Here is a 23,341-nt window from a genome sequence, read left to right as displayed (position 1 = left end):
AATCCCGTGAGTGGGATCGTGGACGCGCACTGCTGAGGAGTCCCACAATAGGACGAAACGACCGTTCAGTGCTTCCAGGTTTTCAATGGTGGTCTAACATCTATCAGTTCATGATCTCAATAAAAAAAGGTAGTTAGAGAGAAGTTTAAAACTACGACTTCATAGTTGAAATTTGAGTATATTAATCAATAATCCATAGACTCACACATATGTACCAATGTTTATTAATATCACTTCCATTATTCGTAGGAAATACACTCATTTAAATTATCCCAAAATAAATTTACCATTCATAATGCCTATAAGTCAAATTATTTTTAGCTGACTAGGTAGTTGAATAAAGTCAATGTATTCAATGGCTATTTTTGAAAAGGATTTCATTTGTGACTATTATGGTGTAATATTTTTATATAAACACTTGTAAAGACATTTTGAGTAGTTTATTCATTCTAAACACTTGATTAACGATATGAAATGTAACTTTGCACTGGCAAAGTTTTTTGTCAGGAAAGTATGTAGTACTATAAATAACACGGAAGAAATAATACTCGATTCTCAGTTTTATTGGTTGATAAATAAAACCATACTAGTTTTTAATAAGCCCCTAAATGCCCTGATACGGCCGAGAGTGAGGTGCGTCAGCTCTCCCTGTCCAAATTCTCTCACATGGCCATGTGCGTACAACCACTAACAGGGAAGTCCTACTCACTTCCTTCTCGTGGTGGGAGTGTTGTTTACGAAAATGAGAGGACGAAAAGCGAATGTCCGGTGCTTTAACCGGGTTGGTGGATACGGTGAGTCCATCTAGGGGAGTTGGAAAACCATGATTCCAAACCAATGGTGTACATGAGCTCCATTATCCTGAAGGAACAAATGGTGTATGAACCAATTGTTGGTCACTGGTCACCATAGGACTACATCTCCTTACGTTGCTTCACTGCCTTATGGATCAGACTTTTTGGTCGAATGCTCCGGCTATGGCCCCAACAGAAAACTACCTGTTTCAGTCTGGGCAACCGGGTAGTATCACATCCCACACACAAATCAAGTGACTTGTGTGGTGTATATGTATTCGGTGCCCCTTTTTACCAATATTTATGTATTCAAATAGATAAATAATAAAGTTCATTATCCTTGAAACTTTTATTCAAATCATCTCATGAATGTTGATTCCGTTTATGTTATTCACATTATTAAAAACTTTGTAGATAATTAAAATTTATTCTTATTTATCTTGAATTAGATTTACAATTTGGTTACACCCAAATTACATTGATACAACTATAATTGAGGGAAATTCAATTCAAAATAATGTTTGTTTATTCGAAATGAACTTGATAATTGAACAATTATATAAAATAAAAAAATTGTAGATGTGAGTTTTTTACAAAATTAATGAGGAATGATAGTTTAACTTTGCATGTTTATACACTCTATGATAAGTTAATTATACCGTAATAGATTGGAAGGTCCTGGGTTCGAATCTCGTGAGGCGGGATCGTGAATACGCACTGATGAGGAGTCCCCTACTAAGATGAAACGGTGGTCTATTGCTTTCAGGTTTTCTATGGTGGTCTAGCTTCAAGTGGCTCATGAATTCAATTATTAAATTACTACAATCTCCACAAAACTCCTCTGTTTATAAACCATAATATTTGGAGATAATTTTCATTACAGATTGAAATCAGTCAGTTATAATCAATATGAAGCCTGACAAAAATGAGGTGTTACACTAACAGCAAGATAGATTTGAAAAGATGACTTGCGAAGAAGTTGGGATAATATCAATGGTTTCAGTGATAGATGAGGAAACTAAAAAAACAAGGAATGAGACATTTTATGCAGGACTATATATATTAAGTTCTAGAGAAAGATGAGTTAAACCATGTGTACTGTAGAAAATGACCCTATGGTATATTATTCAGAATCTCTTAACATTGATCTCCGTTAACATCCTGACCCCAACCAAATAGATGGTGTCTACCAGTATGGCTTAAATCAGTAGTTCGTTTAGTGGCTAGGCTATTCTAACTTCTGGACAGACCAATTTATTCATTCTTCTGAAATCAAATTTTGACCTTGTCACTTATTCACCTTGACTGTTTTTATGTTAGTGTGTGTTAAATGCTTACTCTATACATAGCGTGTCTGTAACTTATTTTTGCCTGACTACAAATATCAAGTCACGCTTGATTAAATCAAGTTGGCTTACTCGTTTTCTCTGCGTCGCTTTGTTTTCCATTTTCACAACGACATTCTCCGCTTCGTTTCGCTTCGCTTCATTTTATTTCTCAGAATGTCTGTTTGGATCAATGAGTCTATGAAATATACGTATTCAAAATTCATTTTCGTATTTGACTTACTTTATTCCGTTCTTCTCTAACGTGAATTAAGTCGATAATTATATATGAAGGTTGGCGGCACGTATATTTCGATAATGATCATCATACGATCTAACTGGAGTCAGTTATAGGGCCAGAAAATTTCCAACTTATTGTTGTCATAACTAGCATTGTATGTAAGGGTAGTTAGTAGTTGAATATAGAGATTTATATCCCCCAGAAAAGCCATAAACACCAGAAAGAAGCACAGAATATATATTTATTTTTAGTTAACAGTTTGTTTCACAACAGAGTTCCTACTATGATCTTAAATGATATCTAGACTCTAGAGGCAAGATATTTTTGAATAAGTTGGTGTTTAACATATTTAACTTCATTCGTTTTGCAGTATTGTTCAACTATCATCCAATTTGACTAGTCAGTAACTGTGTCATTCTCTCTTTGGTTGCTATAATCCAAGTTTACTTCCAATACAGAAGTGTCAAATAAACTTTTTTTGTATAGTAAACAGTGACAGTGTAGTAATATTATTTTCAGCCTACACAATTACGTTCAAATATAACATCTATATGATAACAGGAATCATGCATTTTGAATTCAAACGTTATTATAGATAACAATCATTTTTTGGAATAAAAAATCTTTAGGTAGTATTGGTTATACTATGAGAAATGTAACAATGAATGATTAGATCTCATGAGGGGAAGATTGAATAAAATAAAAAGGTGTTGTATGGGGAAGTACGCAAACGGTGTGATATTTAAAGGATAACAAAGATGCTTAAACATGGGAGGGGTTACCAAAATAAACGAATGATAAATGTTACCACTTATCATTAAATATTATTTTGGTTTTGTGAAGATTATTAAACTCCATGGTCTACACAATAGACTGATCTTGGTTAGATGTTCAGTGAAAACTAGAGAGCATTTGATGCTTGTTTCGCTCTAGCATGGGACTCATCAGAAGTGTATATCCATGACCCCACCACCGGGTGTTGAACTCGGAACTTTTATTGTCGGCTGTGAACGCCCAATCTCTGGAACAGTGAACCAACATCCATTGGTTAACGTGTTTAACTCTAGTCAATTTGCGACCATCTATCATTGAGTGCGGTTGATAACTGTCTCACATCTGATATAGCTGGACTTCATTAATTACGAACTCTCCCTAGAACTTCACGATTTGCACCTAGAAGTCTTCAGTGAGTAAAGGTTTATTATTATTGTGAGAGCTTTGTGGAAACTGTGGAATTTTCATAGTTTATATCAGGTACTAATCTTAGAACATCACTGAGAATCAGGAACTGTATAGTTAGACCATGAATAATAGTAACCAGTCCTATTGTTATAATGACTGACTGACTGACTGGGTAAGTACAGAATATTCCATTGCATTTTTATTCACATATTTTCTATGAGGTCTAATGATATTATCGAATAGCTAAAACCAAAGTAGATAAAATAGGATTCGAAACTGAAACCAAATAATTCAACTACTAACCTCTTACTTCATACGAATTCATTAAGAACCAAACTATCTATTCCCATATTGATCCCGGCTACATGTTTCTAGTGACGAGTATCTGTCATTTGCAGATTTACATTATTTTTATTTAAACACAAACATTGGTACAAGGAGGCACCAAATAAATATGCGCCACACAAATCTCATTCGATATGTGTAGGAGCTGTGATACTACCCGGGTGCCCAAACCGAAACAGGTGGTTATCTTAGGGGGCCACACCCCGAGCCTTCGACCTGAAGGCCTGATCCACAAGGCAGTGAAGCATCGTAAGGAGATGCAGTCCCATGGAAGCCGGTGACCAACAATTGGTTCATACGCCATTTGTCCCCACAGGATACTGGAGCCCATGTGCACCATTGGTTTGGAATCCGGTTAAAGCGCCGGACATTCGCTTTTCGTCCTCTCAATTTCGTAAACAACACCTCCGCCACGAGAAGGCAGTGAGTAGGACTTCCCTGGCAGCGGCTGTATACGCGTGGCCGTGTGAGAGCATTTCGAGAGGGAGGGTGGGCCCACCCCACTCTCGGCCATACCAGGGCATTTAGGGGCAGAGAGCTTGAAACACCACACAAAATTTGAATAGCGTTTAGAACTATTCACATTAAACTTAGATGAGTTTAACTCAGTCATATCCAAGTAACCAGGTTTCCGTCACTATGGTTTTCAATTAGATGATTTTAAAACTTTTCTAACTAAATATGTAAGGAGGTGTTTTCAATTTAAAAACATTTAATTTCGAAGTTATGTGAATATTCACTTCTTTTTTTCACATATTGAATACTTATTAAATTGAAACCAATTTCTTTTTCGCTTGTTAACTTTAGTATAAATTAAATACAGGCAAAAATGGGTAGTGGCTAGCAGCGGAATCCAGTATGCGCGTTTCGTCTTGCTTGGGACTCGTCAGCTGGATGTGCCTGCATCTCAGGGTTGAGACGCGATAGCGTTTTAAGCGAATGGTACTGGGTTCGAATACATGAGTGAACATCAACTCTGAGATATAGGTACATCCAGTTGACGAGTCCCCAACAGGACGAAACAAGCGTCCTGTATTTCGCTGCTAGCCACCAACCATCTTTACTTATAATGCTTGTGAATTAAGACAATCCGCACAGAATGCACATATACCAATTAGGAACTGCTGTCCTAAACATCGATGAGAAGATTCAAGTAAACACAACAAAGTGAATTTAATTTAAATACAGTTGAATCGTTTTCATTTTAAGCACAGTTGGGGACTGAAACATTCTGTATTGTTTTAATGTGAATGAGATAAATTTTCCAGTATCTGTGTTTTAATAACTGTGTTTCTATCGAAATGATCACACACATAAGGATATATATATATATATATATATATATATATATATATATATATATATGATCCACAGACAACACCTGTCAGTAAGACAAATGTGTCAACCGTATGAACCGTTTTCTGTGCAACACAAAACCAAGCCAACTACTTATAACAGAATATTTGATGACATTTGATGCTTTTTTTGAAGAATAAAGAAAAAAAAGTATGAATTCAATGTTGCCTGGAAATTTGTTTATATATTGCATCTTTCAACATGTTTGAAATTTGTAGATTCTAAGACATCTTGTGGTGTGTACTACTGATGTTGACAGATATAAGTAGTATGTATCATCAATCGAAAATGAAATACCTGGAGGCAGAAGATTAAAAAGATCAAGAATTTAACTATGTGAAAACCATTATTCTTTTTATCACTATCATGGTTTTAAAGAGATTGTTGAATATCATAATTTATATCATAGAATAAACTCATTTAGACAACCATTGAGTATCAAGAAATACTGAACTTCAGTTTCGTCCTTGTACAGAACATTTCGCACTAGACATCCACAGCTCTATCAGGAATCCACTTACGATCAGTTCATGATGTAAAGTATGAAATTCAATAATCTCTACAAACCCTCTATATTCATAACTATCATTTACTTACAAGTGTCTAACTGTGGGAGATAATTCTGAGGTTCTAGTAAGTAGCTTTCATCAGTGAAGTTCAGCCATATCTGGTGTGAAGGATGGACACAAAATATCGCGAACTAGTTAAATTTATAAATTTAAGCAATCGGTTGCCAGTGCTCCCAGGTTTTTAGTGGTGATTTAACACTGATCAGTTCATGATCTCAATTAAAAAACTCAAGCCGTGATTAATGGAGTCCAAACTGTATCTGATGTAAGACAGTTATCCACCGAAGACAATGAATTCCAGGTCAGTAGCCTAAAGATTAAATATTCGCGTGCTAGACCGAAAGTTCTAGGTTCAAGTCCTGTATGTGGGATTGTAGATGGGCATTACTTGAGGAGTCCTATACAAGAAAGAAACAGTCGTCCAGTATGTTTATGATCTCACTTATTTTTTTATTATATTCTCTTTTATTCTTCTCTTAGCTTGAATTAATTGATTAACTTTATACTTATATTTCTTCATTTGCTAAACTATTGATGTCAGTCTAATTATTAATTCTTACTATAATTATAATAGTGACGTAGATACGAATAATGTTCAGTCTTTAAGAGTTATTCACTTTCTAAATACTCCCTTGGGGAATATATATCTATACTCACATACATGCACAGAGTTATTCCGATACATAAATATTGTATCCATATGTTCTAAACAAAACAGATGAAGAAGAAGAAGTTCATATAAAGAGATAAAACTTGTCTTTGAATTCATTATTGTCCTTATATATTCAATGACGCATCAAAGATAATTGAGTTAGCGTAAAAATTAACTTGATAAAGAATACATACATATATTAGATCTCTAGTCACAATTAATTATATCCAATGTGTTTCATTGTCTTAAAAGTTGAGTTCTTTTTTTAATTGTTTTACTTGTGATAGCCACACCTTATTTTTATTAGTGACATCATGGTATGACCTTTTGACCTTTTCTTTTTGTTTGAAACATAAGTAATGGATCTTTAATTACCAAGTCGTGGATTCGAACTTAAGTTCATTTATTGTAGTTTATTCAAATGTTAGATGGGTTTCATTTTATTTTTATCCTTTGATATGTTGATATAAATTCTTTATTTTTTATACTACATTAACCTGTTTTGTTTTTATAAGACATCAAAGGATTAGTCTATATTCCATTGTATAGTGAGATTAGATGGTGGTTGGAGGTCGTCGACAGGAAACCCTAGACCTGATTCCTGCAGACTACCTCCAACCACCATCTAATCTCAATATACAGTGCCCGCAGTGTCGAGTCACCTTGACTGGTGGCCACATTGCAACATGATCGATAGCATTCGATCTGCACTAATAAGGACTAGACACGCATGACATTGATCGCCACCCAGTGATCAATCAATTGTAATTCCATTGTATAGTATATAGTTTATAGAAGATGAGAAACATTACAAGGTTACAAAAAATTAAAGTTTCCTCCTGGTAATCTAACTAATTATTTGTAGTGTGTATATTTTGTCTTGGTCTTAACATTGATGGTCTAGTCACACTTTTATAAACTACTTAACAGTGGTTAAGTTAATTTCATCAGGTTTAATAGTTCAGTTCATGAGTTAATTAAACTTAGACCACCTCCATGGAGAACCTGAAAGTACTGGATGACCGTTTCGTCCTATTGTGAGACGTGGGTTTAAATCCAATAGAGAATATCATTTTCTTCAAGACTGTATATATATCTTTTGAACCTAAATCTTATGCTTTCAATCCCTAACTACCACACCGTATTTCTATCAAATTGTAATAAAACAAGTTTCTTTTTTGATTGAGATCATGAATCTATTGATGTTAGATTACCATTGAAAACCTGGAAGCACTGGATGGCCATTTCGTCCTACTGTAGGACTCCTCTGCAGTGTACATTCACAATCCTGCTCCTGGAATTCGAACCCAGGGCCTTCAGTGTCACGCGCGAACGACCACTGAACTGACCAGCATTCAATGGTGTTAATGTCTAACCTCAACCAATCCATGATCTCAAACAAAACAAATCTTAATAATCTCCATAACCCTATACTAATAATACCACGTTTCATTTACTATTGTTTCATAATCTACTACTTCTTATTATTGATTTTTATTACTAGTGCCAAAAGAAAAGTATTTATTCAAATCATCAACCTGATATATGATTTGCTTTGTTGCTAAACACTTATGACAGTTTGTTCTTTTTTTTTATATAAAAATAGATGACAGAGTATGCAATAACATAAATAAATAATATAGACAATGAAAATAACTAAATGATAAGTGCACAGGTTTATTGTTCAAAACAACTAGGTGACTTAGCAATTAATGATAATAATGAAGCAAATGAACAAGAGTAACTATATATATAATCGATCGAAATAAATCTTCTTATTGATAGCTGATACGAAATATCTACTGGATTATTTTAGTACATAATAGTAGCTTATGGAAAAAATAAATTTATTGATTGAGATCATGAACCGATTGATGTTAGACCACCATTGAAAACCTGGAAGCACTGGACAGCCATCCTATTGTGGGACGAAACGGCTGTCCAGTGCTTCCAGGTTTTCAATGGTGGTCTAACATCAATCGGTTCATGATCTCAATCAAAAACTTAACAATCTCCACAACTCCTAAACTGATAATAAATGTATTCGTTAAATTCGATTATATTCTGAAACAGTTTAATTGGTCATTTAAATGCCCCAAAATGCCCTGGTACGGCCGAGAGTAGGGAGAGTCAACTCTCCCTCTCCAAATGTTCTCAAATGCTCACGTGCATACAACCACTACTCATTTCCTTCTCGTGGCGGGGGTATTGTTTACGAAATTGAGAGAACGAAAAGCGAATGTCCGGTGCTTTAACCAGGTTGGTGGACACATGATTCACCTAGGTTAGTTGGAAAACCCTGATTCCAAAGCAATGGAGCACATGGCTCCATTATCTTGAAGGGACAAGTGGCGTATGAACTATTAATTGGTCACCGGCTATCGTGGGACTGTATCTCCGTATGTTTCTCCACTGCCTTATGAATCAGACCTTTAAGTGAAAGGCTCCAAGTGTGACCCCTAGGGAAAACCACCTGTGCAATATTCCAATCCTCACACAAATCGAATGATTTTTGTGGCGCATATGTACTGGTGCTTCCTTGTACCAATCTTTATGTGTTTAAATAAAATAAATAATATTACATAGAGTTTAATGTTCTATATTGTATTGTTTCGTAAATTAGTTATCATATATTAGTTCAGCAAGTTATAGTGTAGTCAATAGATCAAACTCTGTATAATACAATTGTAAGTCATTCGTCTTAATATATCATTGTTAAACTACGTAAGCTAGAAAACATGCAGTTTCGTTTCTTTTTGTTGTTATAGTATTTACAAGATTAATTTATTCCAGTCATGAAAAATTCAAATAATTTTAAAAAAATTTTTTTATACAATAAATGTCATAGTAACATACACTGTACTACAACAACAATGACAATAACTATGACAAAATTAAGAAGGGTGTAACTCATAAATTAATGAAATGAATGATCAATTGTTAATGCGGTTTTGCTGGTAGGTAAGTAAGTAAGTAGATGGGTAGGTAGGTAGGTAGGTAGGTAGGTAGGTAGGAAGGCAGTCAGGCAGGTCAGTAAGTTATTTTCTATATACATATTGTGAGACAACTGTTGTGATTCTTTTCTTTTTGAAAAAAACGAAAAAAAATCACTTCCAATGAATAATAGTTTACATGTCATATTCACGAAAAAAATATTTAAATATAAAGTGAAGTACAGTGAAAACAACAACGACGACAACAACAACAACAGAAAAGGCCATAATTAAAAGAAACTGTGAACAAATGTATATTTACATTTTACTCACCTCTACCCCCCCCCCGACACCCTAACTCTAATAACCTTTTTTTCTGTACATAAAGAATTTGCGTACATTATTGGTAGTGGTGGTAGTAGTAGTAGTAGTAGTAGTAGTAGTAGTAGTAGTAGTAGTAGTAGTAGTAGTAGTAGTAGTAGTAGTAGTAGTAGTAGTAGTAGTAGTAGTAGTAGTAGTAGTAGTAGTAGTAGTAGTAGTAGTAGTAGTAGTAGTAGTAGTAGTAGTAGTAGTAGCAGCAGCAGCAGCAGCAGCAGCAGCAGCAGCAGCAGCAGCAGCAGCAGCAGCAGCAGCAGCAGCAGTAGCAGCAGCAGCAGCAGCAGCAGCAGCAGCAGCAGCAGCAGCAGCAGCAGCAGCAGCAGCAGCAGCAGCAGCAGCAGCAGCAGCAGCAGCAGCAGCAGCAGCAGCAGCAGCAGCAGCAGCAGCAGCAGCAGCAGCAGCAGTAGCAGTAGCAGTAGTAGTAGTAGTAGTAGTAGTAGTAGTAGTAGTAGTAGTAGTAGTAGTAGTAGTAGAGTAGTAGTAGTAGTAGTAGTAGTAGCAGTAGTAGTAGTAGTAGTAGTAGTAGCAGTAGCAGCAGTAGCAGTAGTAGTAGCAGCAGTAGCAGTAGTAGTAGTAGTAGTAGTAGTAGTAGTAGTAGTAGTAGTAGTAGTAGTAGTAGTAGTAGTAGTAGTAGTAGTAGTAGTAGTAGTAGTAGTAGTAGTAGTAGTACTGCATTAGTCACGGTTTTAGATATTCTAATTTTGGAATAGGCAACTCTTGTGCAAAATGAAAACCAAAAAAAATTAAAATACACTACTTACAAATGAATCATAATGTGTAGATTGTTCTATTCATGTCAATTTTTTTGTATATTTCTATGTATGTCTATATAGTAAACGATTGTATATTGTTACTTTTTAACCAGTCTACTTGTCAAAACAATTTCAGCTGTTTAGGTGTTGAGAAACTAACATTGTTGAAAATGTGTTTTACATATTCCATTTTTATTTTGTTTATTTATTCTTTAATGATAGTTGCGGTTAAATTCATTTGGTGTTGTTTAAGACTGTAATTGATCAGTCACTTATTGGCATATGTGCATCCTGTATATAACCTTAAGTCAAAAGCTTTACAAGTAAAGATGGATAGTGGTCGACAGTGGAATTCAGAACGTGTGTTCTTTCCTATTTGGGACTCATCAACTGGATGTACTTACATCTCAGAGTTGTTGTTCACTTTAGCACTCTAACCCAACATCAGTTCGCTTCAAACATCATCGTGTTATCCACTTAGCTACTGAGTCCTGATAACCACCTACTTGTGTAATGGGATTAAGTTATATACACTTGGTGTTGTTTATATGTATCTTCTTATTGTTATTTAGGATTGCAATTGAACATCAACTCTGAGATGCAGGTACATTCAGCTGACAAGTCCCAAGTAGGACGAAACGTGCGTCTTGTATTGTCACTGCTAGCCACTATCCATCTTTGCTTAGATAGTTGCAGTTGTTTTTATATTTATCGTGTTTTGTTCTTTTTTTCTTTTTCTTTCTCTATTATTTGATATGCTCAAAATAGAAGCACAAAAATGACCTGTACAAACTCGTATAAACACTGAAATTTCATTGTCAATATGACGCAATTTTTACGACTAATGAACGAATTGAATTTATAATTGATTAACCGTTATATGTTAGTATGAAGTGTTTAATACGAATAGAAAATGGCACTAATGTTATTAGGAGATCGTTGTGCAAGATCGTGAATTATTTAGAGTTTGACATGAAAACAACTGGATGCCGGTTTATAAGCCTAAGTTTTAAGTGACAGTCGTGAAAACAGGTTCTAGATTTAACCCCCCGTATATATGAAATTGGATGCGTGTTGTTAAGGTCTCTCATACTGGCACCAAATAGCTATTCAATGCTTCCTGATTTCCAATATGTGTTCAATTAAGATAAGCCAAGTATGTAAACTAAGAAATAATTCTGAAATTATTTCAATGTACAAAAGTCATCAATATGATGCCTTGATTTACTTTTCAGGATCGTTTCTCATCAACCGGGAAGGAATCATTATTTTTCTAGAGCTTCTTCTTCATGGGCTATAAGTCTCATAACACTTCATGAATTCTTAATCAAATCTTACTGCTCTAACGAATCAATGAACTTAGTGTTTACAATCAAAATATGACTGATAAAATGTTATAATTGAAAATACTTTATGTTTCAACAATGACTTCCGTCCAGTAAATGATCATTCTTTTGTGATATTTTTGAAATCGCAATTCATACTGTCGTATTTTTATCACCAAAAGGTTAACTGATCTTGTATTTGGTTGTTGACAATTAACTGAGTGTGCACAATCGATGATTTTATGTAAATTGAGGTGCGGTATATAAATAGTTAGAATTTTCTTGAATTTCAGCTATTCTGTGTATACAAATTTGAGTCCTGTTCTGTCTAAATAGGATCGACTATTATACAAACATCACAATGGGGTTATTGTGGATATTATAGTAATTTTAGTAGTTGAGATTATGAGTCAGTTGAAACTAGACTACCATGAAAAACCTAGAAGCACTAGACAGCCCTTTCGTTCTATTGTGGTACTCCTCAGCAATGCGCATCCACGATCCCGCACCTCACGAGATTCGAACCCAGGATCTGTCAGTTTTGCACGCGAACGCTTAATCTCTAGACAATTGAGCTAGCCGGCATCCAACGGTGTTAGTGTCTAACTTCAACTAATTCACGAAATTGAGCGACACATTCACTATTGTCTTTAGTGAGTTACTATCTCACAACGGTCCCGGTTGAACTTCACTGGTCACTACTTCTCACAAGAACTCCAGAAAATACCTCTTGAAGACAGTCATCAGTGAGCATATGTACGAAACTGCCGTTTTCCATGATGGTCTAGCTATCATTGACTCATAATCTCAATTATTAAAATTATTATACAAATAAATAGTTGGTTAAGCGCCTGGCGCGAGGGTCGTTGATGCGCACTGTTGAGGAGTCCTAAAACAGGACGAAACGGCCGATAAGTGCTTTCAGGTTTTCTATGGTGGTCTAGCTTCAATTGACTCATGATCTCAACTGCTGAAATAAATATGCGTAAAATTAAATTTGTGTTCTCAATACCATGAATAAACAGAGATTGTTTAAAGGATACAAAGTCATAGAATGTTTCTATTTTCATGTTTTCCATTTAATCATACAATCAACATTATATACTTTTAATGAGTTCATTCTTTCAATTCGATCATTAACCATGGGTATTAATTGAATGAATTAACATTGTGTAAAGAGACATAGATCTGAAAATAATAAGAACATAAGATAATTGAATACCTCATGTAATTAATTATTGAATTAATTATCAACTGTAATTTGTTCATTGATTTTAAAAGTCAAGGTTATATAGTAGAAGGTCAGTAAGATTTCTCTAACCTAATAGAAGAAAAGAATAAATGAAATGAGAAAAATGAATATTAATTAACATAAAGAACAGGTTTTTCTGTCACATTATTAAAGTACATTTTGAATCGAATCGAAAGGTTTTATTACTTTTATATAATCTTTCTTAATCTAACAATGAATTACTTGGTCTGACTCCTTGATGCGCATTCAAATAAGAAGCTTCTTTTATTCATGCGTTATTTGTTATTATAATCATAACGAATGAATTTAGATGTTTGTAAAAAACACATTACGGACATGATATATGAGTTTCTGAAGTTATTGAATGTCTTGTTCTTATTATTAACCCCCATCGGGCGCCACAGCTTTGCCTCCATATGCCCTGGTACGGCCGAGAGTGGGGAGAGTCAGCTCTCTCTCTCGAACTGCTCTCAAGTGGCCGCGTGCATACAACCACTCACAGGGAAGTCTTACTCACTGCCTTCACATGGTGAGGATATTGTTTATGGAATTGAGAGGACGAAAAGTGAACTTCCGGCGCTTTAACCGGGTTGGTGGACACGGAGGGTCCATCTAAGGGAGTTGGAAAACCCTGATTTCAAACTAATGGTGCACATGGGCTCCAGTATCCTAAAGAAACAAATGCCGTGTGAACCAATCGTTAGTGACCGACCACCATGTGACTGTATCTCCTCACAATGCTCCGCTGTCTTGTGGATCAGAAGTTTAGGTCAATATATAATAATATAATATCCACAAAACCCCTTCTGAAATTATTAATTCATTAATTATTCTGAACATATGATCCAATATGCTGATGAAAACTAGACATTTTTTGTTTACTATAAGTGTCTATCATCAAAAATGATTATGTGAATTAGACTGATTGAGGAAAGTAATTTGATGTACAGAGAGACAAGTGTAATGTGTATTTAACAGTACAACCATAAAATTGTTAGTTTAGTGGTAAGTACTGAAGTCAAATAAAATCGTAATCAAAATTGACCCATATTTTAATCGCTTATTGTCATAAATTATTCTAGACAATACAGTAGTGCATATTATTAAAATGTTATTAGAACTTGTTTAAAAAGTTAATTTTATTGACTGTATGCCTTATTCACTCGTTTGCTTTGAGTCACCCTTTAGGCAAGAGTGATGTCACTAACAGGTTATTTAAACTAAAGTAGATAAAGTTACGTTTGAACCTGTGATTTACTGAATGGAAGTCAAACACCCTAAGTACTGAGTTATAACTCCATAGTAGTAAGTGAGCTGCTACAACTTTTGAAACAAATTAACTTTTAATATATGACCAAAACTATTCAGTGCATTAGTTTATGGATTATAAGTGGGCATACAAAGAATTTTCTTTCAGTGAAAGTTTACTTAATGTGTCTTACCGAGTGATGATCCTAAGAGAACAAGTAGCGTATGAACCTATTGTTGGTCAGCGTGTACTATGATACTACATCTAACGTCGCTCCACTGCCTTGTGGATCAGACCTCTAGGTCAAACGCTTCAGGTGTGGCCCCCTAAAAAACCACTTGCTTCGGTTTGGGAACCCGGATAGTATCATAAACCACACACAAATCAAGTGACTTGTGTGGCGTATAAGTATTCGGTGCCCCTTTGTACCAATATTTATGTGTTCGAATAAGTAAAAAATAAATATGCGATAAATCTATTTGACTTAATCATCTATTTATTGATTTTTGAATCCTCAAACCGTAGTTGTGACTGACAGTTTAGTATATGTATATATAATAATGAAAAAATTGTAGATTGTGTTACTTCTATCCATGTCATTAACGTGAGTGTTATACAACGCTGAACCATTTGTTCAATGCTTCCTAGTTTTCATTCACTTTAATAGTTGAGATCACGTGTCATTTAAAACTAGACCACTGTGGAAAATGTGGAAGCTCTGGAAGGCCGTTTCATCCTATTGTGGGATTCCTCATCAGTCAGCACTCATGATCCCACCTCACGAGATTCGAACGCAGAATTTATTGATCTTGCGTGCGAATGCTTAACCTCTAGACCACTGAGTAAGTATCCAATTGTGGTAATATCTAACTTTAAATAATCCACAAAATTGAGCGACACATTCATCATTGTCTTCTATGAGTTACTATCTGACAAGAACTTCAGGAAATACCTTTTGAAGTCACTCAGTAATTGTTTGCTTAAAACTAAATCCACCTTAGAAGTTATCTTCATATTGTATAATAATAGTATTAAAATAAATGTGTTTATCAATTTATCAATTTTTTAATGCTTTTTTTTCTATTTTATTTTAAATATCTAGTTTAGAAAAAGAAAGAGGAGAAGAATTCAGGGCAACCATCACCACCCACCCAGCCACCCACCCACCACCACAACAACAAAACAACAGGGATAAAAAAAAACGATTACTTCAAATGTAATAAATCAATTGAATATGGATTATTTACAGAAATTATTTATCAAAAAAATACAATTACATTTTTATCATCAATATATACTACTTATTATGATGATGACATTACTTAATATTGAATTATCCTATCAATTAGATGATACTACAATATGTCCAAAACAATGTATATGTAGTTCAAAACGTATGAATTGTGAATTATCTGGTTTAAATTATTTACCAATACCCCCACCAATATTACAATTAGAATATTTATTAATACAAAATCAAACCTTTATGAATACTGAATTAGGACCAAATGAATTATCTATTTATCGTAGTATTGAATATGGTGGTCAAATTCAATTAAAGAGTTTACATATACGTTATTGTAATATAATTAGTTTAAAACGGAATACATTTCAAATATTAGGTAAACAATTACGTTTATTAGATTTAACTGGGAATCCATTAATTCACATTGAAGATTATACATTTAATGGTTTAGATCAATTAACTTTAATTATGGATGAAATTAAATTACGTAATTTTCAATTTAATACATTTAATGGTTTAACTCATATGAAAAGTTTAATTATACGTAATTCAAATTTAGATGAATTACCATATCAATCATTAATTCAATTAATCACTATGAGTAAATTAAATCAATTAATTATTAATGGGAATCAATTAAAACAATTGGATAAGAAATATGATGTCATATTTAAGGAGTTACAACATTTTGAAATTAATGATAATCCATGGCATTGTGATTGTCAATTAAATTGGCTTATAAAACGTTATCAATCTATACATAAATCTCATAGAAATAATACAATAGAAAGTAATAATAATAACAATAATAATAACTGGAATCATAATGATGAAGAAGATGGTAATCAACCAAAATGTTCAACTCCATTCTCTTTAGCTGGTTATAAATTTAATGATTTAATTACTGATTTATCAGAGGTTTATGATCATAATAATCCAGTGACAAATACATGGGAAAAATCCAATTCACCATTTATTCTTTATTGTCCACCACCACAACTTGAACGTCTTGATGTTGATTTAACTAATCTTTATCGAATGGAAAATTCTATGATTAAGAAAACAGATCCTCAACAATATCCTTCCGTTCGATTAACATGTTCAATGAAAGGATCTAGAGAATTATCAATTATATGGTATTATCATAATCATAATAATAATGCTATGACTTTAGTTAATCTATCCAATCATCATATCACACATAGATATCCAAATAATAAACAAATTTCTTATACGAATAATGATATTATTAAAGTAGAAAGTCAACTAGATATTATAAAACAACAACAAATTGACAGGTATTCATGTATTGGAATTGATATAATTAGTAATGTCACAGCAACTATACAATTACAATGGCCATTATTAAAAATCGATAATCAATTATCATTATCAGCATATAATGAAAGTAAATTAAATTATTTAAATAATTGGTCTACTAATACTACTAGTACTAGTAGTAGTAGTACTGCTACTACTATATCATCATTATCTTATACAAATTCAATGTTACATATAAAACAATTTAGTTTAGGTGAATTAATGGCAGCTACAGCGGGTACATTTTTATCAACTGTTTTATTATTTTTTATTATATATCAAACATTTCATTGTAGATTAACATCATGTGATCAACGTAAATTATATAGACCGCATAGAACAGATCATAGTAGTATTTTAGAAGTGCCTAATCTATCACCTGATGGTGGTGGTATATCATCATTAAATACATTATGTAATATATCAAGACCAAATACAATTACAACGACGACGACGACGACTACGACTACTACTAATGCTACAACAATAACAACCACTACTACTAATAATAGTAATAATAGTAGTAGTAATAATTCTGTAGAAACAAATCTAATACAAAATTCAATAACAAATTGTCCTATCAATCAATTGAATTCTGAATCTATTTCATTAACAACTAATTTATTAAATACACAACAATTTTTAAATGGATTATCTGGTTTTAATCATGGTACATTACCTGTAAATCTAAGACAACAAACTATTCAAACAGAATTAGGTAGATGTATTCAACCAACATCAAATAGTACAATAGGTGATGGAAGTTTAAATTCAATGTCCTATGAGCCAATATCTTATTCAGATACAAATAATGTAACATATGATGTACCATGGATAGTTAATACTAATACAAATGATCATAATATAAATAATCATAAACTGATGAATATGAATCAAAGAATAACAAATGAACAATGTATACCATTATTATATAATGGATTACCTACAAATATATCTAATCCTATTGAATCAAATTCTAATAATCTTATACATAATGGTTTATTTATTCCACCACCACCATCTATTCCACAACCATCATTACCAAATTCATGTACAAATTCAACATTATCATTAAAAACTGTTACTATTCAACCAAATATTCAATCGAATCTACTTTTTTTACAATCTGGCTGTTATCCACAATTAATTAATTCTGTGACAACAAATTCACAATTTAATCAGGGATCTATTGGTTTAACAAATTATTTAAATTATCATTCATAATTTGATAGATTGTTGTTTATTTGTTTGTTTGTTTGTTTTACTTTCTCCTTCTGTTCAGTTGTTGGTTTCAATTGTTGTTTACTTTTTTTTTAAAGTGAGCATGTTCTTTTGAATCTAATGTGATTGTTTACTCTTATGATTGGTACTTTTAATGTGTTCCATTTCAAATTATTTAACCTTTCATTAGTAATAAGATTACATAATATGAATGATTTAAGCAATCCATTACATAATCACAGTATAACGCTGTTTAAGAATGAACAATTTCTGTAAATGTTTCTAATTTTTTCGGGGGGGGGGTTGTTTTCTAGAAAAGAAATGAAGATAAACAATTAGTATCACCCATCACACTATGGGTATGTTTTATAAATCAATAAAAAAATCAATAAAATTGTGCATTTTATTTATTCACATTTTTGTGTATACATTAAAATCAGATTCTCTTATATTATAAACATTAAAATACTACTTATATAAAGAGAATACACTATTATTATAATAATGAAGTTTTGTTCTTTGAGCTAGATGGTTTAATCATGGAATTTTCATTGTTCTTCTAAACGACATCATCACCATCAGCAGCAACAGCAGCACAAACTTCTACCCTATTTCATCTCAGAGAATCAAAACTTCATACACCTAAGCTAAGTTACAATTCTTCTCTATCATCCATCTTACAATATTATATGAACAAGTAATTGAGAATTTATTCTCGTCTTGTTTTCTTCTTTTCAATTGTGTAATGTATATGTCTTTAAAATGATCTTATGCTTAAATTGATATAACTAATGACAATATTATGTTAGACATATAAAAGTGGCTGTGTTTTTATCATTATAACATTATAAATATTATTCTTGGTAGTTCTTCTTTTTGGGGTGTGTGTGTGTATTTTTTGTGTTTGTTTTTGGATTGTTATCACTGCATATACATTTATAAATGTAACTGTATACATATGATAGTTGTTAAGTGATAAATTTATTCAATACTATCATTATTATTATTACCACTACTATTGTTTGTATTTATTTCCATTATATTCGTGATAAGTTTGTATTCTTCGTTTTTTCTTCAAACATGAGAACATGCACATATGGTATACATATATATATATATATACGCCTGTTACCCCTCGTGAAGGAGCATAGGCCGATCATCAGCACTCTTATATATATGTATATGTCAGTGCTTGGTTATATATTCAATGATTTGTTGTTTGATGATTTTCTTCAGTTATTCTGATTTTTCTTGAAACAACATGTCAAAACAATGAACATTTACTTGTATTTATGTATTTAATAAGTAAAATAAAGTGAAATTGAGAAAAAAAGTCCCGAGTAATTTCTTTTTTAAAACAGGGAAACAACATCTGTGTTTTTGGAAGTTTATTCCAGGGGGATGATGATAAATCAGTTGATGAGATTGTAAATTTTCATCGATTGAGATGGTTGGGCCATGAGTTATGCATGCCTGAACATCGATTACCACGACACACAGTGCTGAATAGTGTTGGAGATGGTTGGAAGAAAGTTAGGGGTGGCCAAACCAAAACATGGTATCAGTCCTTGAAATCACTAACTTCTGGTCTGAGCGGTGTTGGTGGATGTAGACTACTTGATTGGGGTCTGCATGACCATCGTAACCAATGGTTGGAGACTCTTGGTGACATGCCTCAGAATCGGTCACAATTGTGTAGGTGTAACACTGTTTGTCTCCTCTTAAACCATGAGATGGAAATTACTTTATACCTTTCTTTCTACGAATAAATTCTTTCTCTCTATATCAGGTCCTTATATGAAATTTTTTTAAATATCATTGAAGTAAGTGCTTCTATGAATTTAGCGTTATTCTTGTTGTGCTAACGAGGTGTGTTAACTTGGACCGATCCATATATGTGCCAGGTCCCACGTTGTAGATGACTGACTATATGGACTTACTACGTAAGTGGTTAACGCGTTAGGCGATTGAAGTGTGAGTTATTGAGTTCGAGTTCTAATATAAATATCAACAGTAAAACGTAGTTATATCTAGCTGTTAAGTCATAAATACAACGAAATATACTCTATGAATTCCGTTGCTAACTACTAATAATTTTTGACTTTCAGATTAATGGTAATCAGGACTGAAGTGAAACTGTTGACTTCATTATAGTTCATAATGTGATCGGATAACTTGATAAGCAGACAAAAATGTTTTACAGAGTGAAATACATTAGTTAGGATATGTTTAGTATTTATTTAAAGAACTGCAATATATTAAACTAAACATATTAATTTGAAATCCTTACCCAACTACCAAGAATTACGGTAATGATTGATATTATTAGGCTTTACATTGAAAGTTCGAGTCATTCTCTAATCGTTTAAACATAATGAAGCTATTCATCATCATTTATCTTAAGTCCAAACTCATCTGTTAATTCTTACAGTCAAAAAGGTGATTATAACCTTCATTAAGCGTCATATTCAAACAATGTGATAAGTTGTATGTTGTGATTTCAAAAGTAAAATGTCGGTCCTGTGAAAAGTGTCAACATAGAGAAAACACGTAGTATTTACAAGCCACAGTAACGGTTAAACCATTGTATCATATAGAATATTGCGCAGGTAGAGTGAATCAAATAAAACTAAAAGTTATACACATACAAAACATTCTCAAACATATTTTAATAGGAATATTTCAACTTCCTTTCAATCAAAATGTACAAATTACTTGTATGGAACGTGTTGATACACACAGTTTGTTTGCTACAATTTGTATGAGTTCAGATATTTCCTCTTGACGGTTGAAGAGAAAAACAAAAGTTTCTATTATCAGTGTGAAGATTGAAAGTGAAATACAAATACTTCAGACTATTGACTGTTAAATAGGATATATTGGCCTTTCTATATTTCCCTGTTAGCTATCACTCAAACTATACCTAATAAATAGAGTTTCGTTGTGTTATTTAAATAGCTGATACATTTGCTATTTGTTATATAAATTATTCGAAATCCTAATTGCTTATCAATTCTACTCTGATAATTCAGTCACTTTAGTTCATTCTTAGTAAAATGTAACAAAACACAATTCTCAGTATAGTGTTGTGGAGATTATTAAGTATTTTTTTATTGAGATCATGAACCGATTGATATAAGACCACCATTAAAAACCTGGAAGAAGTGGACGGCCGTTTAGCCCTATTGTGGGACTACCCAGCAGTGCACATCCACGATCCGGCTCGCGGGATTGGTTAAGGTTAGACATTAACACCACTGGTTGTCGGCCAGCTCAGTGGTTAAGTGTTCGCGCGCGAGACTGAAGACCCTGTGTTGAAATCCCGCGAAGGGGATCGTGGATGCGCACTGCTGAAGAGTCCCATAATAGGACGAAACGGTCGTCCACTGCTTCCAGGATTTCAATGGTGGTCTAATATCAATCGGTTCGTGATCTCAATAAAGAAAAATGATATTCAATAAAATTTTATTTAATGTCGAAATTTGTGAAACTATGAAAACAGGCTAAAATACTCGTTTTAAGGGGTAGTTTTAAACTTAACGTTGTCATGTAAACCCAATTCATGGCCAAGTGGAATAACGGTCATGGTTATGTTCATGTAGTCATTTAATTTGCCATATTATGATTTTTTGTATTAAAAAGTAGATTTTACTGTGAATTTTGCTCTGGTTGTAATTTTTATTTGGCACGTCCAACTGCATTGCGTGGCACATGCATTACATGCTGGGATGATATCTTAAGTCATAGTAAGTTTAATCACATCGTTGATTTTTTTCAAGTAGACCGTCAATCAATAATATTACTGGAGAAAGGTTTGTTGTGCTGTGAACCATGGTTTTATAAGTAAGCGACTGTTGACTTCAGTCTCAAAACAATATCGTTTGTCTTCTGTTAAGTAAGTTTTGGGTTTATAGGCTTAATTATTTACATTTAACTACTTTAAGTAACATTGCTGTGCAAATGAAACAATAATTATGACACCAGATTAATTTAGTATTCTCGGTTATCGTATAATTAAGTTTAGTCGACTTGAGTAGCAATAGCAAAAACTGAGAGAACAAAGTTGATTCAATGAAAATTTCCTACAACATTCAGAGTATTACATTAACCGCAGAATCTCAGCACACTGAAACATTAAATTATGCAGCTACACAAAGGAAACATCGAAAAAAAACAGAACGAGCAAAGCCAACCGCCATCGTTTCCAAAGATGGCGGATATAGTAATTCCTGCTTCGTTCTGATTGGTCCTTAAGTAGACTGCCACAATTACGAAATCGAATTGAGTTTAATTGCAGCCATTTTAACTGTTTGATATAGATTTGTCCAAGTCAAAAGAATAACATCGCCATATCGTGAATGATGTTATTATCAAGTGTATTTTCGATTGTGATTTGTATTTCTTGTCAAATAAATTAGAATATCATGAGTTATATAATTAGTTACCCAATGAATGACTCAATCTTCATTCATTGTATCATAGCTTCAAATTCCATTTTATCTTCTTCTTCTCGGATAGTCATTACTTTGAATTAGACCTCATTCCAAGAGTATGTTAACACCGAGTATACTATCTTAGTACTTGATAAATAAGCTACATGTAGACAATATCATGAATGAATAACACCTTGCCGACGAGTGTCAAATAGCACAAAACCTGGATCCAAGATTTCCTATTAACTACCTCCAACCACCATCTTATCTCAACACAGTATACACACTATCGAGTCACCTAAACTAATGGCGACATTGCAGCTTGGTCAATAGTATTCGATCAGCACTAAGAACGACCCGATACACATGATCATCACCCAATAGTGATCAATCACTTGTGAATTCGAATAACGGTATTCTCATTTTGTTGATGAATATTAACTACAAAGTTGAACTATTTCATTCCAAAATATTTTTCTGTTACTGACTTAATGATCTTATCAACAAAAAAAAATAATTTTATTTTTCAGAAAAAAAGAAAATCTTATCAATCAATTATTATCTTTTTCTTTTTTTCTTTTTTCTTTTCTTTTCTTCTTTCTATTTTTTTCCTTTTTCTTTCTTTTTTTCTTTCTAGTCTTTAGATTGTACTTGAATATAAGATAATTGAAAATAAAACACAAACACAAACAAACAAACCACTAGACAAACTGTATTTTTTTATTTTAGTGAAAATATTACCTAAAGTGTACTACGACAAAAAAACAC

At 33.0% G+C, this 23,341-nt stretch overlaps 1 protein-coding gene across 1 annotated transcript in view; it reads left to right on the top strand.

Moving 5' to 3' along the window:
• The window catches only part of AMIGO3 (Adhesion molecule with Ig-like domain 3), a 68,625-nt gene extending 48,930 nt beyond the window's left edge, over window positions 1-19,695 (top strand). Inside the window, exon 3 of the mRNA XM_012939406.2 lies at window positions 15,456-19,695. Coding sequence (XP_012794860.1) covers window positions 15,588-18,143 — 2,556 coding nt within the window. The 5' untranslated portion in view covers window positions 15,456-15,587 and the 3' untranslated portion in view covers window positions 18,144-19,695. The remainder of the gene's footprint in view (window positions 1-15,455) is intronic.
• Window positions 19,696-23,341: the final 3,646 nt, after the last annotated feature.

This window comes from Schistosoma haematobium, chromosome 3, assembly GCF_000699445.3.
Source record: "Schistosoma haematobium chromosome 3, whole genome shotgun sequence".
Classification (NCBI taxonomy): Eukaryota; Metazoa; Platyhelminthes; class Trematoda; order Strigeidida; family Schistosomatidae; genus Schistosoma; species Schistosoma haematobium.
This window is presented reverse-complemented; position numbering and strand designations above follow the sequence as displayed.